Genomic DNA, 15,624 nt, shown 5'->3' with positions numbered 1-15,624 from the left:
TCACTTCAGTCAGAGTCCCATGACTGGCTACTGTTGATGTTTCCAGTCTCTATCCATCCACTCTGTCCTTGTATTCTGGAAAGGAGAATGTGTGTGTGTATGTCCCCCCAACCCCCATCACTCGAGATCTCCCCCCTCTTTCTCCCCCCCGCCCCCCCCCCTCCCCCATCACTCGAGATCTCCCCCCCCATCACTTGAGATCTCCCCCCTCCCTCCTCCCCCCCCCACCCATCACTCGAGATCTCCCCCCACCTCCCCCCCCCATCACTCGAGATCTCCTCTCCCTCACACTTTTCCTCCTTTCTCTCTCCCCATCCTCTGGTTTTTTATTTCCTGCTCTTTCTTTCTCTGCTCTGTCTAGCTCTCTCTCTCTGTCTGTGCTTCTCTACCTCTTTGTTCCCTTCCTCCTCTTTCTCCTGTTCCCTTAAATAATGCAGAGAATGAATAATTCACAGCCTAGCTATTTAGTAGCAGACCCACGGGTGAGAGGCACACCTGTTGTGTTCGATATTCTGTGTGTATTTTGAATCGGGAGTCTTGCTGAGGAGGGTCTGTGTTAGACTTCACTGTGACATCTTGTTCTGCCTCTACTCGCTGTTTCTGGCTTGCGTTTGCAGTGTCTGCGATAGAAACAGCTTGTATTCAGTTAATATTTGGGTGATTTTGCATTGTGACAGCAGGTAAGTGATCTCCCGACGACATGACAGAGTAACCCCACAGCTTTGGTTAGCCACCCTGCTGACAGCAGCTCACCCCCCCCCCCTCACCCCAACCAGACGGGACGAGGCTGGGGCGGTGGTTCCTCCTTTTGAATATTCCTCTGTTCCATTTCTTTCTTAAAAAGCATTAGATACCAGTTACTAGTGGCAATAGCAGCTTGGGCTGGTCCGAGACAGGCAGAGTCTCCTTCCTGGGCTGCTCCCAGACCGAGACCAGCTCGAGTTCTGGGCTGATCCCAGAGCAGTGGAGCCTCCTGCCCTTGGTCAAACTGAGACCGGTAGTGTCATCTGTGCTGGACTGGTCTGAGACCGGGTAAGTTGCCTGTCCTGGTCCGGTCTGAGACCAGGTAAGTTGCCTGTCCTGGTCCGGTCTGAGACCAGGTAAGTTGCCTGTCCTGGTCTGGTCTGAGACCGCGTAAGTTGCCTGTCCTGGTCCGGTCTGAGACTGGGAAGCAGCTCCATCTTGGGCTAGCCTGAGATAGGGAGCAGTTCCTGCCCTGGGCCAGTTTGAGAACAGCACTGCATTACAGTGAGATTAGGGATAGACTGTATAAGAATACTGGGCAGAGGCTAAGACAAAGATTCTATCTAAATGCAGGATTAACTTCAGGCTCATAGGAAGCACTGACTGGGCCATCATTGCTACTTTTGGGATCTTGCTTATGCAGGTTAACTTCTGCAATTAGTAACTGCACAGCAGAAAGTATCTCCTCATCTGTGAAGCAGTTTGGGGTCTGCTGAGGATGTGAAAGTTGCCATATAATGCAAGTTTTTATTGAAGAGAGTCTATCCAGCTCTTGCTAATCCCACCAAACATGGGATTCCATGTCTTCGAATAGGACGGGAGCAGATTGACATCAGTGTCTACATTACACGAATACAGCCCAAAGAGAGGGACTCTGTTCCCATGGAATCATTTAATGATTGAATTGAGCTATTAGAAGCTGTCGATGTTGATTGGCTAACAGTGACTCCATTGGTGGACAGATTTTATTTTCAGCATTCACAGGATGTGGGCTTCGCTGGCTGGGCCAGCATTTATTGCCCATCCCTAGCTGCCCTTGAGAAGGTGGTGGTGAGCTGCCTTCTTGAACCGCTGCAGTCCATGTGGTGTAGGTACACCCACAGTGCTGTTAGGGAGGGAGTTCCAGGATTTTTGACCCAGTGACAGTGAAGAAACGGTGAAATATTTCCAAGTCAGTATGGTGAGTGACTTGGAGGGGAATTTCCAGTTTGTGGTGTTCCCATCTATCTGCTGCCCTTGTCCTTCTAGATGGTAGTGGTCGTGGGTTTGGAAGGTGCTGTGGAAGGAGGATTGGTGAATTCCTGCAGTGCATCTTGTAGGTGGTGCACACTGACTGCACTCTATTAAGTGTCTGATTGTTTGCTGTGCTTGCTTTACAGTACAAACCACATCAGCCAGTGTCCCTCTGGTCCAGGTTGTACCTCCAGATGTGTTCATGAACCTTCGGTTTCCGAGTGAAACATGTCAGAAGCCTCTCGTCGCTCCGACTAATCAGGCAACACCTGACCAAGTAAGTGGAAGAGCAGCTCTAAGTTTCAGTTAATGCTTAGTGTCAGTACAATATTCAGACATGGGACAGAGGAGAATATGCCATTCAGCACCTGCCACCTCTCTCTCCTTGAAGTTTAGTGTTGTGTATCACAAACTGCAAGATCCACAGAAAATGCAGATGTGCAGCCCACAGTAAGACATGGGTAAGCCCTGATTGAGGACCTCCTGTGATTAATGATAGCTGCAATGTAGAATAAATTCAGTATATTGGAATAAGTGAGGAATCACTAATGGGTCTAAATCTGGGGTCATCCTCTCTATTCTTTCATGGGATGTGGGCGCCGCCGGCTAGACCAACACTTATTGCCCACTCCTAATTGCCTTTGTTTAGAGGGCATTTTAAGAGTCAAATGCATTGCTGCGGGTCTGGAGTCACATGTAGGCCAGACCAGGTAAGGACAGCAGATTCCCCTCCCTAAAGTCTTTATGACAATCGGTAATGGTTTCATGGTCATCATCAGACTATTAATTCCAGATTGTTATTGAATTCAAATTTTGTCATCTGCCATGGCGGGATTCGAACCTGGGTCCCCAGAGCATTATGCTGGGCCTCTGAATTACTAGTCCAGTGACAATGCCACTATGACACCACCTCCCCAATTCCCCTTGAGAAGGTGGTGGTGAACTGCCTTCTTGAACCACTGCAATCCAAGTGATGTAGATACACCCACAGTGCTGTTAGGGAAGGGATTCGTGTCATATGTACTCAAGATTGCAGCCTATATTCTCTACAAAGCTTGATATGTTACATCAAAACCTCAAATGCCAGCTCATCCTAGACTTGTTGGTATAGGAGACCATGATGTCTACCTGCAATTGCTGTTACTCTTCATAAAGAATGCACTGGGAAATAGGCAGTTTGTTCACTTGAAGGTTAAGTTGTGGAGGAAGCTACTGGGGAACATTGAAACAGGCTGTGCAAATAGTGATCAAGAGGCTTCAAGCGTTCATGGAGAGAATTAGGACTGAGGGATATGGGGAAAAGGTGAGTGGGTGGAGTTGGGGATATGGTGCAAAGGAAGGTCAGTGATTTGGAGAGTGGGTTGGCGTGTTACTGTCCCATCTCTCCTCTAACTCCTACCGTGTGCCTTGGATTTCACAGCTGGTGTCTGGTCACAAATTCCTCAATGTTATTGACATTGATGCTGGAGAACTGCTGAACAGCCTTCCTGTTACTACAAGTGCTCCTGAACTAATGCCCTCATCAGAAAGAGAAGACATATCCATAGCTGGACTACATCTCATGGCCGCCTCTGTCACTAATGCTGTACCTCCAGATACGTGCCAGCAGCAGGGTGAGTACTGGACCTGTGTAAGATGACAGCAGTTATTGAGGAAGAATAGACCTGGTCCGTGTGTGATAGACACAGTGTAAACAGCACAGGAGTGATACCTAAGATTCTGCAGGCAAATTGGACATGGGAAGGAACAGTGAAGAGTGCTGTAACAGCTCGGTGCAAAGATTGAAGAGACCAAGAATACACAACAATAAACTAAATAGATGAGTAGCTCTCAGAGGGTCGTGAGTCTTTGGAACTCTCTTCCTCAAAAGGCAGTAGAAGCAGAGTCTTTGAATATTTTTAAGGCAGAGCGAGATAGATTCTTGATTAACAAGGGGGCGAAAGGTTATCAGGGGTAGACAGGAACGTGGGGTTGAGGTCACAATCAGATCAGCCATGATCTTATTGAATGGCCTCCCCCTGCTCCTAGTTTGTATGTTCATGAGTTGGACAAAATTTCCAAGTGAACAGACCAGTGGGCAATGGAACTTAAAGCAAGTCAGTGTAGAATATTGGCATGGAAAGGGCAAATCTCAAATACATACAGCACGAGTGGTGTTGAAATGGAAAAGGATGAGGCTGTAAGATACCAGGACCCTCAGTAAACTCAATGTTCAAATAACTAATCAACGCAGAGCAATAGTGAATCCTGCCCATAGGGAGTTCAGCTAAATCATCAGAACAGTAAAATACAGGCTAGAGAGGATGATCAAACTGTACAGGGCTCTAGTCAGAGAATAATTCGACCAGTTCTGGGCAGTTTACTACTGTACTCCGTATCTAACCCTGTGTTGTACCTGTCCTGGGAGTGTTTGATGGGGACAGTGTAGAGGGAGCTTTACTCTGTATCTAACCCCGTGCTGTACCTGTCCTGGGAGTGTTTGATGGGGACAGTGTAGAGGGAGCTTTACTCTGTATCTAACCTCGTGCTGTACCTGTTCTGGGAGTGTTTGATGGGGACAGTGTAGAGGGAGCTTTACTCTGTATCTAACCCCGTGCTGTACCTGTCCTGGGAGTGTTTGATGGGGACAGTGTAGAGGGAGCTTTACTCTGTATCTAACCCCGTGCTGTACCTGTCCTGGGAGTGTTTGATGGGGACAGTGTAGAGGGAGCTTTACTCTGTATCTAACCATGGGACTATTTTTTTTTTAAAGTTTTTAATTTTTTAGAATAATTGTATATGGGACATGTGTGTCATTGGCAAAGACTGGATACAAGGTGTTCAGGAAAGATATGAAAGGAAGGAAAGGAGGAGGGGTGGTGGTATTGGTTAAGGAGAACATTGCCGTGCTGGAGAAAGAGGATGTCCCAGAGGGTTCAAGGACAGAATCTATTTGGCTCGAGCTCAGAAACAAAAAAGGTGCCATTTACATTGCTCGGTGTAGTCTATCGACCGCCAACTAGTGAGAAGGATGTAGGGGAACAAATTTGCAAGGAATTACAGAGAGATGCAAAAATTACAGAGTAGTTACAATGGGGGACTTTAACTACCCGAATATAGACTGGGATAGTATTAGTGTAAAGGGCAGAGAAGGGCTAGAGTTCCGAGAGTGCGTTCAGGAGAATTTTCTTCAGTATGTATCCAGTCCAACGAGGAAGGCGCCACTACCCAGCCTATTCCCACTTTCCAGCCTTTGGTCCGTAGCCCTGCAGGTTACAGCGCTTGAGGTCCATATCCAGACGCCTTTTAAATGTGTCAAGGGTTTCTGCCTCTACCACCCTTTCAGTCAGTGAGTCCCAGGCCCCTGCTACCCTCTGGGTGAAAAAACATCCTGAGCTCCCCTCTAACCTTTCTCCCAATCGCTGTAAACCTCTGCCCCCTAGTCACTGACCTCTCTGTGAAAGTAAATCGGCCTTTCCCAGTCACTCTATCCAGGTCCCTCACAATTTTGTACATCTCGATCAAATCTCCCCTCAGCCTCCTCTGTTCCCAGGAGAACAACCCCAGCCTTTCCAATCTTTCCCCATAGCTGCAATTTTCCAGTCCTGGCAACATCCTCGTAAATCTCCTCTGTATCCTCTCGAATACAATCACATCCTTCCTGTAATGTGGTGACTAGGACTGCACACAGTACTCTAGTTGTGACCTAACTAATGTTTTATACAGTTCCAGCATAACCTCCCTGCGCTTATATTCTATACCTCAGCTAATAAATGAAAGGATTCCATATGCTGCCTTCTCCACCTTATTGACCTGTCCTGCTACATTCAGGGATCTGTGGACATTCACTCCAAGGCCCCTCATATCCTTTACATCTCTCAGTATCTTCCCATTTATTGTGATGAAGGGTTTTGGGAACAAGGTGAGTGAATATGGTTGGCTGGTGTGGAGGGAGGGTGAACACCAACACGGACTGGTGGGGCTGAATGGTCTGTTAGTGTTGTTGGTATGTTGGAAGCTGTGTGTGTTTGTTTACAGTGAGTGAGCCACGGTGAACAGCAGCCAATTCCACCTGAGCGACGAGTTGTCTTGAGGCTGGACCAGTGGAGCTTTCTGTTCACATGAAGTTTATGTCATTTTATTTTCAGGCAGCCCGTCCCCCAGCCGAGCCCAGGCCTGGAGTGAAGGTTGGGAGCAGCAGCTCGCTGGAGACCACCTAACAGAAAGATTGTTGCAGCAGGATAGCGCACCTTTGTCGACACCTCCACAAGCTGCTGCCCACTCTGTGGGCACCAAGCGGGTCAGGGCACAGCTCAGTGAAATGGAGCATCAGCTCAGTGCCCTGCAGGACATGGCAGTGAACATGGAACAGGACTTTGCCAACACCAAGATGGTAAGGGCTGATGGCCTGCGAGAACACCACGATGGCCCTGACTAGCCCTGCACTACCGACACATCACTGGGAGAATGGACTGTAAACACAGAGCAACCTGAGCATTGGCAGCCTAGACCCCTGAAAGTTGTATTAATAAATAGTGAACAATAGGCAGTGTTACCGTTTCCAACAATCCTCTCGCTCACACTGCTAGTCAGGTATAAAGAATGATACACTTTGGGAAGGAAGTGAAAGTATGAAGATACAGATAAGGTTTATGAGAGACTTTGGTCACAAGGATAGATTGGAGAAGCTGGGACTGTTTTCCTTGGAGAAGAGAAGGTTGAAGAGAGATTTGACAGGTTTTCAAAATCCTGAGGGGTCTGGACAGAGTGGATAGGGAGAAACTGTTCCCATTGGTGGAAGGATCGAGAACCAGAGGGCACAGATTTAAGGTAATTGGCAAAAGAAGCAATGGCGACATGAGGAAAAACATTTTCACGCAGCGAGTGGTTAGGATCTGGAATATACGGCCTGGTGGAGGCAGGGCCAATCGAGGCTTTCAAAAGAGAAATGGATGGTTATCTGAAGAAAAAGGTTTGCAGGGTTACAGGGAAAAGCTGGGGTAGTGGGACTAACTGGGTTGCTTTTGTAGAGAGCCGGCATGGACACATAGGGCTGAGTGGCCTCATTCTGGCTTTAACCATTCTATGATGATGACCCTGAACTCTACTACCCCTTCACCTCCATATCTGACTCCAGGACTCTTCATCAGATATCAAGTCATCGATAAGTCATTCTTTAGATTGCTTAGACTAACCCTCTTCCTGCTCTTTCGAACAGCTAATAAACACCATTGAACATCTGAACAGTGCCATGGATCCTGAGGAGCCAGTGGAATATTCCAGAACGTGGGATGCAGGTATGATGGGAGTTTTGTTACTGTTCCAAGACCACTGTTCTGAGTAACCAACTCTTATAATCAGCTGTTAGTGAGGGGGAATGAGGAAGGTTAGGGAGAGAGAGAGAGTTTCTCTGGAGATAGTATCTGACAAATGAGTGGACAGACAAGGGAAGCAGTTCTAATCCTGGATTATCCCATCATTTTGTATTTATTTTCTGAATTATGCATTAGTTTTGAAGTTTAATTGACCTCAATGAGCAGAGCAGTGCACTTCAACATCCCATAACAGCTGCTTAATGAATGATAATTCACGGGGAGATGAACATTGCTCAGGAGACACCTGATCCTCTTATAATCATGTCATGAGATCTTTAAGAGCCACACACCATCTTTACTTGGATATATATCACCGTGCCTTCACTGCCGCTGGGCCCAGCCAGCGACGGCCACATCGCGTAAACAAATTTTAAAAAATGTGGCCCTCAGTACTGACCCTGCAACAGTGAAGCACTCCCTCAGTATTGACCCTCAGACAGCACAGCACTCCCTCAGTACTGACCCTCAGACAGCGCAACACTCCCTCAGTACTGACCCTCAGACAACGCAACACTCCCTCAGTACTGACCCTCGGACAGCGCAACACTCCCTCAGTACTGACCCTCTGACAGCGCAACACTCCCTCAGTACTGACCCTCTGACAGTGCAGCACTCCCTCAGTACTGACCCTCGGACAGCGCAACACTCCCTCAGTACTGACCCTCTGACAGTGCAGCACTCCCTCAGTACTGACCCTCAGACAGTGCGGTGCTCCCTCAGTACTGACCCTCCGGCAGTGCGGTGCTCCCTCAGTACTGACCCTCAGACAGTGCGGTGCTCCCTCAGTACTGACCCTCCGGCAGTGCAGCACTCCCTCAGTACTGACCCTCCGGCAGTGCAGTGCTTCCTCAGTACTGACCCTCCGGCACTGCAGTGCTCCCTCAGTACTGACCCTCCGGCAGTGCAGTGCTCCCTCAGTAATGACCCTCCGGCAGTGCAGCACTCCCTCAGTACTGACCCTCCGGCAGTGCAGTGCTTCCTCAGTACTGACCCTCCGGCAGTGCAGCACTCCCTCAGTACTGACCCTCCGGCAGTGCAGCACTCCCTCAGTACTGACCCTCCGGCAGTGCAGCACTCCCTCAGTACTGACTCTCTGACAGTGCAGCACTCCCTCAGTACTGACCCTCTGGGCATGTGGTGCTCCCTCAGTGCTTGAACATGGCTTAAACCTCTATTTCTGTGCGTAAATTCTGGGAAAGGACATGAACTCTTAACCATCTTTACCAAGTGTGTTGCCAGCAGCAGAACTAAAATCTGTTGCAAAATAGGTTAGATATAGAGTGAAGCTTCCAGGGCAGGTACAGCACGGGGTTAGATACAGAGTAAAGCTCCCTCTACACTGTCCCCATCAAACACTCCCAGGACAGGTACAGCACGGGGTTAGATACAGAGTAAAGCTCCCTCTACACCGTCCCCACCAAACACTCCCAGGACAGGTACAGCACGGGGTTAGATACAGAGTAAAGCTCCCTCTACACTGTCCTCATCAAACACTCCCAGGACAGGTACAGCACGGGGTTAGATACAGAGTAAAGCTCCCTCTACACTGTCCTCATCAAACACTCCCAGGACAGGTACAGCACGGGGTTAGATACAGAGTAAAGCTCCCTCTACACTGTCCCCATCAAACACTCCCAGGACAGGTACAGCACAGGGTTAGATACAGAGTAAAGTTCCCCTGACACTGTCCCCATCAAACACTCCCAGGACAGGTACAGTACGGGGTTAGATACAGGATAAAGCTCCCTCTACACTGTCCCCATCAAACACTCCCAGGACAGGTACAGCACGGGGTTAGATACAGAGTAAAGCTCTCTCTACACTGTCCCCATCAAACACTCCCAGGACAGGTACAGCACGGGGTTAGATACAGAGTAAAGCTCCCTCTACGCTGTCCCCATCAAACAATCCCAGGGCAGGTACAGCACGGGGTTAGATACAGGATAAAGCTCCCTCTACACTGTCCCCATCAAACACTCCCAGGACAGGGACAGCACGGGGTTAGATACAGAGTAAAGCTCCCTCTACACTGTCCCCATCAAACACTCCCAGGACAGGTATAGCACGGGGTTAGATACAGAGTAAAGCTCCCTCTACACTGTCCCCATCAAACACTCCCAGGACAGGTACAGCACGGGGTTAGATACAGAGTAAAGCTCCCTCTACACTGTCCCCATCAAACACTCCCAGGACAGGTACAGCACGGGGTTAAATACAGAGTAAAGCTCCCTCTACATGTCTCATGGTGCCACAGCCTCTAATATCCCAATGTGACATTTTCTTTTTTGCTGCACTTGTTTTTAAGCCTTTATGCTGAATTTAGTTAGCTTTTTTCTGATAATTTTGTGCTGTGGGTCCATGGCAATGAGTGACTGGGTGGAGATTACAGGTCCTTACTTCACTGGATGGAGATACCATGAAGACAGACAACTTTGATCTCAACAATCAGGGCTAAATCAAGAAGCATACTTGAGAGATGAAAGGTTAGTGTCTAACCTAGGGAGGATGGTGGTGTGGTAGTAATGTCAGTGGTCACCAGTAATCAACAGCCGAGGCCAGTTCCTTAGAGCCATGGATTCAAACCCCACCACAGCCACTGGTCGAATTTGAATTCAATTAAGCAATCTGGAATTGAAAGCTATTCTCAGTGATGGAGATCATGAAACTATCACTGATTGTCATAAATACCCATCTGGTTCACTCATGTCTATCAGAGAAGGAAACCTGCCTTCCTTACCTGGTGTGGCCTACATGTGACTCCAGGCAGAATCTCACAGTGCAGAAGAGGCCCTTCGGCCCACCGAGTCTGCACCGACCTGTGAGAAACACCTGACCTACCTACCTAATCCCATTTACCAGCACTTGGCCCATAGCCTTGAATGTTATGACGTGCCAAGTGCTCATCCAGGTATTTTAAAGGATGTGAGGCAACCTGCCCCCACTACCCTCCCAGGCAGCGCATTCCAGACTGTCACCACCCTCTAGGTAAAAAAGTTTTTCCTCATATCCCCCCTAAACCTCCTGCCCCTCACCTTGAATTTATGCCCCCTCATGACTCACCCTTCAACTAAGGGGAACAGCTGCTCCCTATCCACTCTGTCCATGCCCCTCATAATCTTGTACACCTCGATCAGGTCGCCCCTCAGTCTTCTCTGCTCCAACAAAAACAACCCAAGTCTATCCAACCTCTCTTCATAACTTAAATGTTTCATCCCAGGCCACATCCTGGTGAATCTCCTCTGCACCCCCTCCAGTGCAATCACATCATTACAGACCCACAGAGTGTTACCTGCCCTCTGAAATGGTGTAACAAGCCACTCAGTCCCAGGGCAATTAGGGATGGGCAACAAATGCTGACCTTGCCAGTGACATCCTCACCCACTAAAGAATGGAAAAGAAACTGAGCCTTCATGACCTAGCTACTTGCCATCCTGTTAGGTTGTTCTGTAGAATTGGAAGATTGTCAAAAACTCTCCCAGTTTCTGAGAGTCTTGCTAAGTTGAATTGCGCTGGTTGTGTGAGTGGTTGTTGCCACTTTCCCTCTCTCTCCCTCGGTGGCTGACACTGAGTGGTTGTGATGAGTTGACTCAGCACATTCTCATGTTGTGCTGCCCAGGCTCCCAGCACATTGCTGTGGACATTCATAACAACAGCTCTGTCCTCAAAGCAGTGCCTTGGACCCATATGTTACTGCTCTCTCCCCAGCCTGTTCTCAGCTTCTATTACAACACACTGTCTTCCTGTTTAATGTAGGAGCAGCCTTTCACCCACCACCAGACCCTGCTGAGGAGAGGGGTGAGGACCGGTGTTACTCAGAGATGAAGGCAGCTGCAGGACCCGCTGTGTGTACAGACTGGCGTTCTCACACTCCCCCTCTCACGGCCACGGGGAGAGCTGGGGACCGGTGTTACCCGATCGTGAAGGCAGCTGCAGGACCCGCTGTGTGTACAGACTGGCGTTCTCACACTCCGCCTCTCACGGCCACGGGGAGAGCTGGGGACCGGTGTTACTCAGAGATGAAGGCAGCTGCAGGACCCGCTGTGTGTACAGACTGGCGTTCTCACACTCCCCCTCTCACGGCCACGGGGAGAGCTGGGGACCGGTGTTACCCGATCGTGAAGGCTGCTGCTGTATCCCCCAGGTTTGCAGACTCGCGCCGTCTCTCAGCCCGTCTCACTGCACAGAAGAGAGTGGAAGACCAGGGTTACTCGAAAGCCAAGCATGCCGCTGGACTCCCTGTGTGTGTAGACTGGCATCGTCACACTACCCCTCTCGCTGCCAAGGAGTTTGATCAGTCTGCTGGTAACTACTGCTGCTTGTACTCAATACATGGATGGTCTGTGAGAATGAGGGGTGGGGGTGGTAGAGAGAAGTTGTCTCAGGTTCTGTTCAACAGCTCGAGACCCTCAAGTGAATGAAGCAGTTAAACCACATTAATCTGTTAGAGATTTCCACAAACCCACAGGGAAGAGGAGCACGGGCTCAAGAACCTGAGGAAGGGCACAGGGTGAGGGAGCTGGACAGGGGCAGTGAGGTGGGGTGTGTGAGCTGGACAGGGGCAGTGAGGTGGGGAGTGTGAGCTATACAGGGACAGTGAGGTGGGGAGTGTGAGCTGGACAGGGGCAGTGAGGTGGGGAGTGTGAGCTGGATAGGGGCAGTGAGGTGGGGAGTGTGAGCTGGACAGGGGCAGTGAGGTGGGGAGTGTGAGCTGGACAGGGACAGTGAGGTGGGGAGTGTGAGCTGGACAGGGGCAGTGAGGTGGGGAGTGTGAGCTGGACAGGGACAGTGAGGTGGGGAGTGTGAGCTGGACAGGGGCTGGGAGGTGGGGAGTGTGAGCTGGACATGGACAGTGAGGTGGGGAGTGTGAGCTGGACAGAGGCAGTGAGGTGGGGAGCGTGAGTTGGACAGGGACAGTGAGGTGGGGAGTGTGAGTTGGACATGGGCAGTGAGGTGGACAGGGGCAGTGAGGTGGGGAGTGAGAGCTGGACAGGGGCATTGAGCTGGACAGGGGCAGTGAGGTGGGGAGTGTGAGCTGGACAGGGGCAGTAAGGTGGGGAGTGTGAGCTATACAGGGGCAGTGAGGTGGGGAGTGTGAGCTGGACAGGGGCAGTGAGGTGGGGAGTGTGAGCTGGACAGGGGCAGTGAGGTGGGGAGTGTGAGCTGGACGGGGGCAGTGAGGTGGGGAGTGTGAGCTGGACAGGGGCAGTGAGGTGGGGAGTGTGAGTTGGACAGGGGCAGTGAGGTGGGGAGTGTGAGCTGGACAGGGGCTGGGAGGTGGGGAGTGTGAGCTGGACATGGGCAGTGAGGTGGGGAGTGTGAACTGGACAGAGGCTGGGAGGTGGGGAGTGTGAGCTGGACAGGGGCAGTGAGGTGGGGAGTGTGAGCTATACAGGGGCAGTGAGGTGGGGAGTGTGAGCTGGACAGGGGCAGTGAGGTGGGGAGTGTGAGCTATACAGGGGCAGTGAGGTGGGGAGTGTGAGCTATACAGGGGCAGTGAGGTGGGGAGTGTGAGCTGGACAGGGGCAGTGAGGTGGGGAGTGTGAGCTGGACAGGGGCAGTGAGGTGGGGAGTGTGAGCTGGACAGGGGCAGTGAGGTGGGGAGTGTGAGCTGGACGGGGGCAGTGAGGTGGGGAGTGTGAGCTGGACAGGGGCAGTGAGGTGGGGAGTGTGAGTTGGACAGGGGCAGTGAGGTGGGGAGTGTGAGCTGGACAGGGGCTGGGAGGTGGGGAGTGTGAGCTGGACATGGGCAGTGAGGTGGGGAGTGTGAACTGGACAGAGGCTGGGAGGTGGGGAGTGTGAGCTGGACAGGGGCAGTGAGGTGGGGAGTGTGAGCTATACAGGGGCAGTGAGGTGGGGAGTGTGAGCTGGACAGGGGCAGTGAGGTGGGGAGTGTGAGCTATACAGGGGCAGTGAGGTGGGGAGTGTGAGCTATACAGGGGCAGTGAGGTGGGGAGTGTGAGCTGGACAGGGGCAGTGAGGTGGGGAGTGTGAGCTGGACAGGGGCAGTGAGGTGGGGAGTGTGAGCTGGACAGGGGCAGTGAGGTGGGGAGTGTGAGCTGGACACGGGCAGTGAGGTGGGGAGTGTGAGTTGGACATGGGCAGTGAGGTGGGGAGTGTGAGTTGGACATGGGCAGTGAGGTGGGGAGTGTGAGTTGGACATGGGCAGTGAGGTGGGGAGTGTGAGCTGGACAGGGGCAGTGAGGTGGGGAGTGTGAGCTGGACAGGGGCAGTGAGGTGGGGAGTGTGAGCTATACAGGGGCAGTGAGGTGGGGAGTGTGAGCTATACAGGGGCAGTGAGGTGGGGAGTGTGAGCTGGACAGGGGCAGTGAGGTGGGGAGTGTGAGCTATACAGGGGCAGTGAGGTGGGGAGTGTGAGCTGGACAGGGGCACTGAGGTGGGGAGTGTGAGTTGGACAGGGGCAGTGAGGTGGGGAGTGTGAGCTGGACAGGGGCAGTGAGGTGGGGAGTGTGAGCTATACAGGGGCAGTGAGGTGGGGAGTGTGAGCTATACAGGGGCAGTGAGGTGGGGAGTGTGAGCTGGACAGGGGCAGTGAGGTGGGGAGTGTGAGCTGGACACGGGCAGTGAGGTGGGGAGTGTGAGTTGGACATGGGCAGTGAGGTGGGGAGTGTGAGTTGGACATGGGCAGTGAGGTGGGGAGTGTGAGTTGGACAGGGGCAGTGAGGTGGGGAGTGTGAGCTGGACAGGGGCAGTGAGGTGGGGAGTGTGAGCTGGACAGGGGCAGTGAGGTGGGGAGTGTGAGCTATACAGGGGCAGTGAGGTGGGGAGTGTGAGCTGGACAGGGGCAGTGAGGTGGGGAGTGTGAGCTATACAGGGGCAGTGAGGTGGGGAGTGTGAGCTGGACAGGGGCAGTGAGGTGGGGAGTGTGAGCTATACAGGGGCAGTGAGGTGGGGAGTGTGAGCTATACAGGGGCAGTGAGGTGGGGAGTGTGAGCTGGACAGGGGCAGTGAGGTGGGGAGTGTGAGCTGGACAGGGGCAGTGAGGTGGGGAGTGTGAGCTGGACAGGGGCAGTGAGGTGGGGAGTGTGAGCTGGACAGGGGCAGTGAGGTGGGGAGTGTGAGCTGGACAGGGGCAGTGAGGTGGGGAGTGTGAGCTGGACAGGGGCAGTGAGGTGGGGAGTGTGAGCTGGACAGGGGCAGTGAGGTGGGGAGTGTGAGCTGGACAGGGGCAGTGAGGTGGGGAGTGTGAGCTGGACAGGGGCAGTGAGGTGGGGAGTGTGAGCTGGACAGGGGCAGTGAGGTGGGGAGTGTGAGCTGGACAGGGGCAGTGAGGTGGGGAGTGTGAGCTGGACAGGGGCAGTGAGGTGGGGAGTGTGAGTTGGACATGGGCAGTGAGGTGGGGAGTGTGAGTTGGACAGGGGCAGTGAGGTGGGGAGTGTGAGCTGGACAGGGGCAGTGAGGTGGGGAGTGTGAGCTGGACAGGGGCAGTGAGGTGGGGAGTGTGAGCTATACAGGGGCAGTGAGGTGGGGAGTGTGAGCTGGACAGGGGCAGTGAGGTGGGGAGTGTGAGCTATACAGGGGCAGTGAGGTGGGGAGTGTGAGCTGGACAGGGGCAGTGAGGTGGGGAGTGTGAGCTATACAGGGGCAGTGAGGTGGGGAGTGTGAGCTATACAGGGGCAGTGAGGTGGGGAGTGTGAGCTGGACAGGGGCAGTGAGGTGGGGAGTGTGAGCTGGACAGGGGCAGTGAGGTGGGGAGTGTGAGCTGGACAGGGGCAGTGAGGTGGGGAGTGTGAGCTGGACAGGGGCAGTGAGGTGGGGAGTGTGAGCTGGACAGGGGCAGTGAGGTGGGGAGTGTGAGCTATACAGGGGCAGTGAGGTGGGGAGTGTGAGCTGGACAGGGGCAGTGAGGTGGGGAGTGTGAGCTGGACAGGGGCAGTGAGGTGGGGAGTGTGAGCTGGACAGGGGCAGTGAGGTGGGGAGTGTGAGCTGGACAGGGGCAGTGAGGTGGGGAGTGTGAGCTGGACAGGGGCAGTGAGGTGGGGAGTGTGAGCTGGACAGGGGCAGTGAGGTGGGGAGTGTGAGCTGGACAGGGGCAGTGAGGTGGGGAGTGTGAGCTGGACAGGGGCAGTGAGGTGGGGAGTGTGAGCTGGACAGGGGCAGTGAGGTGGGGAGTGTGAGCTGGACAGGGGCAGTGAGGTGGGGAGTGTGAGCTGGACAGGGGCAGTGAGGTGGGGAGTGTGAGCTGGACAGGGGCAGTGAGGTGGGGAGTGTGAGCTGGACAGGGGCAGTGAGGTGGGGAGTGTGAGCTGGACAGGGGCAGTGAGGTGGGGAGTGT

At 52.7% G+C, this 15,624-nt stretch overlaps 1 protein-coding gene across 1 annotated transcript in view; it reads left to right on the top strand.

Annotated features, from left to right (window-relative positions):
• The window catches only part of cplane1 (ciliogenesis and planar polarity effector 1), a 178,882-nt gene that overhangs the window by 139,367 nt on the left and 23,891 nt on the right, over positions 1-15,624 (top strand). Inside the window, exons 39-43 of the mRNA XM_078535739.1 lie at positions 2,124-2,254; positions 3,398-3,590; positions 6,105-6,349; positions 7,175-7,253; positions 11,085-11,633. Coding sequence (XP_078391865.1) covers positions 2,124-2,254; positions 3,398-3,590; positions 6,105-6,349; positions 7,175-7,253; positions 11,085-11,633 — 1,197 coding nt within the window. The remainder of the gene's footprint in view (positions 1-2,123; positions 2,255-3,397; positions 3,591-6,104; positions 6,350-7,174; positions 7,254-11,084; positions 11,634-15,624) is intronic.

The sequence above is a fragment of the Cetorhinus maximus genome, unplaced genomic scaffold (genome assembly GCF_964194155.1).
Source record: "Cetorhinus maximus unplaced genomic scaffold, sCetMax3.hap1.1 HAP1_SCAFFOLD_633, whole genome shotgun sequence".
Taxonomy (NCBI): Eukaryota; Metazoa; Chordata; class Chondrichthyes; order Lamniformes; family Cetorhinidae; genus Cetorhinus; species Cetorhinus maximus.
Note: the sequence above shows the minus strand (reverse complement) of the source record. Positions and strands in the feature narration are given on the sequence as shown.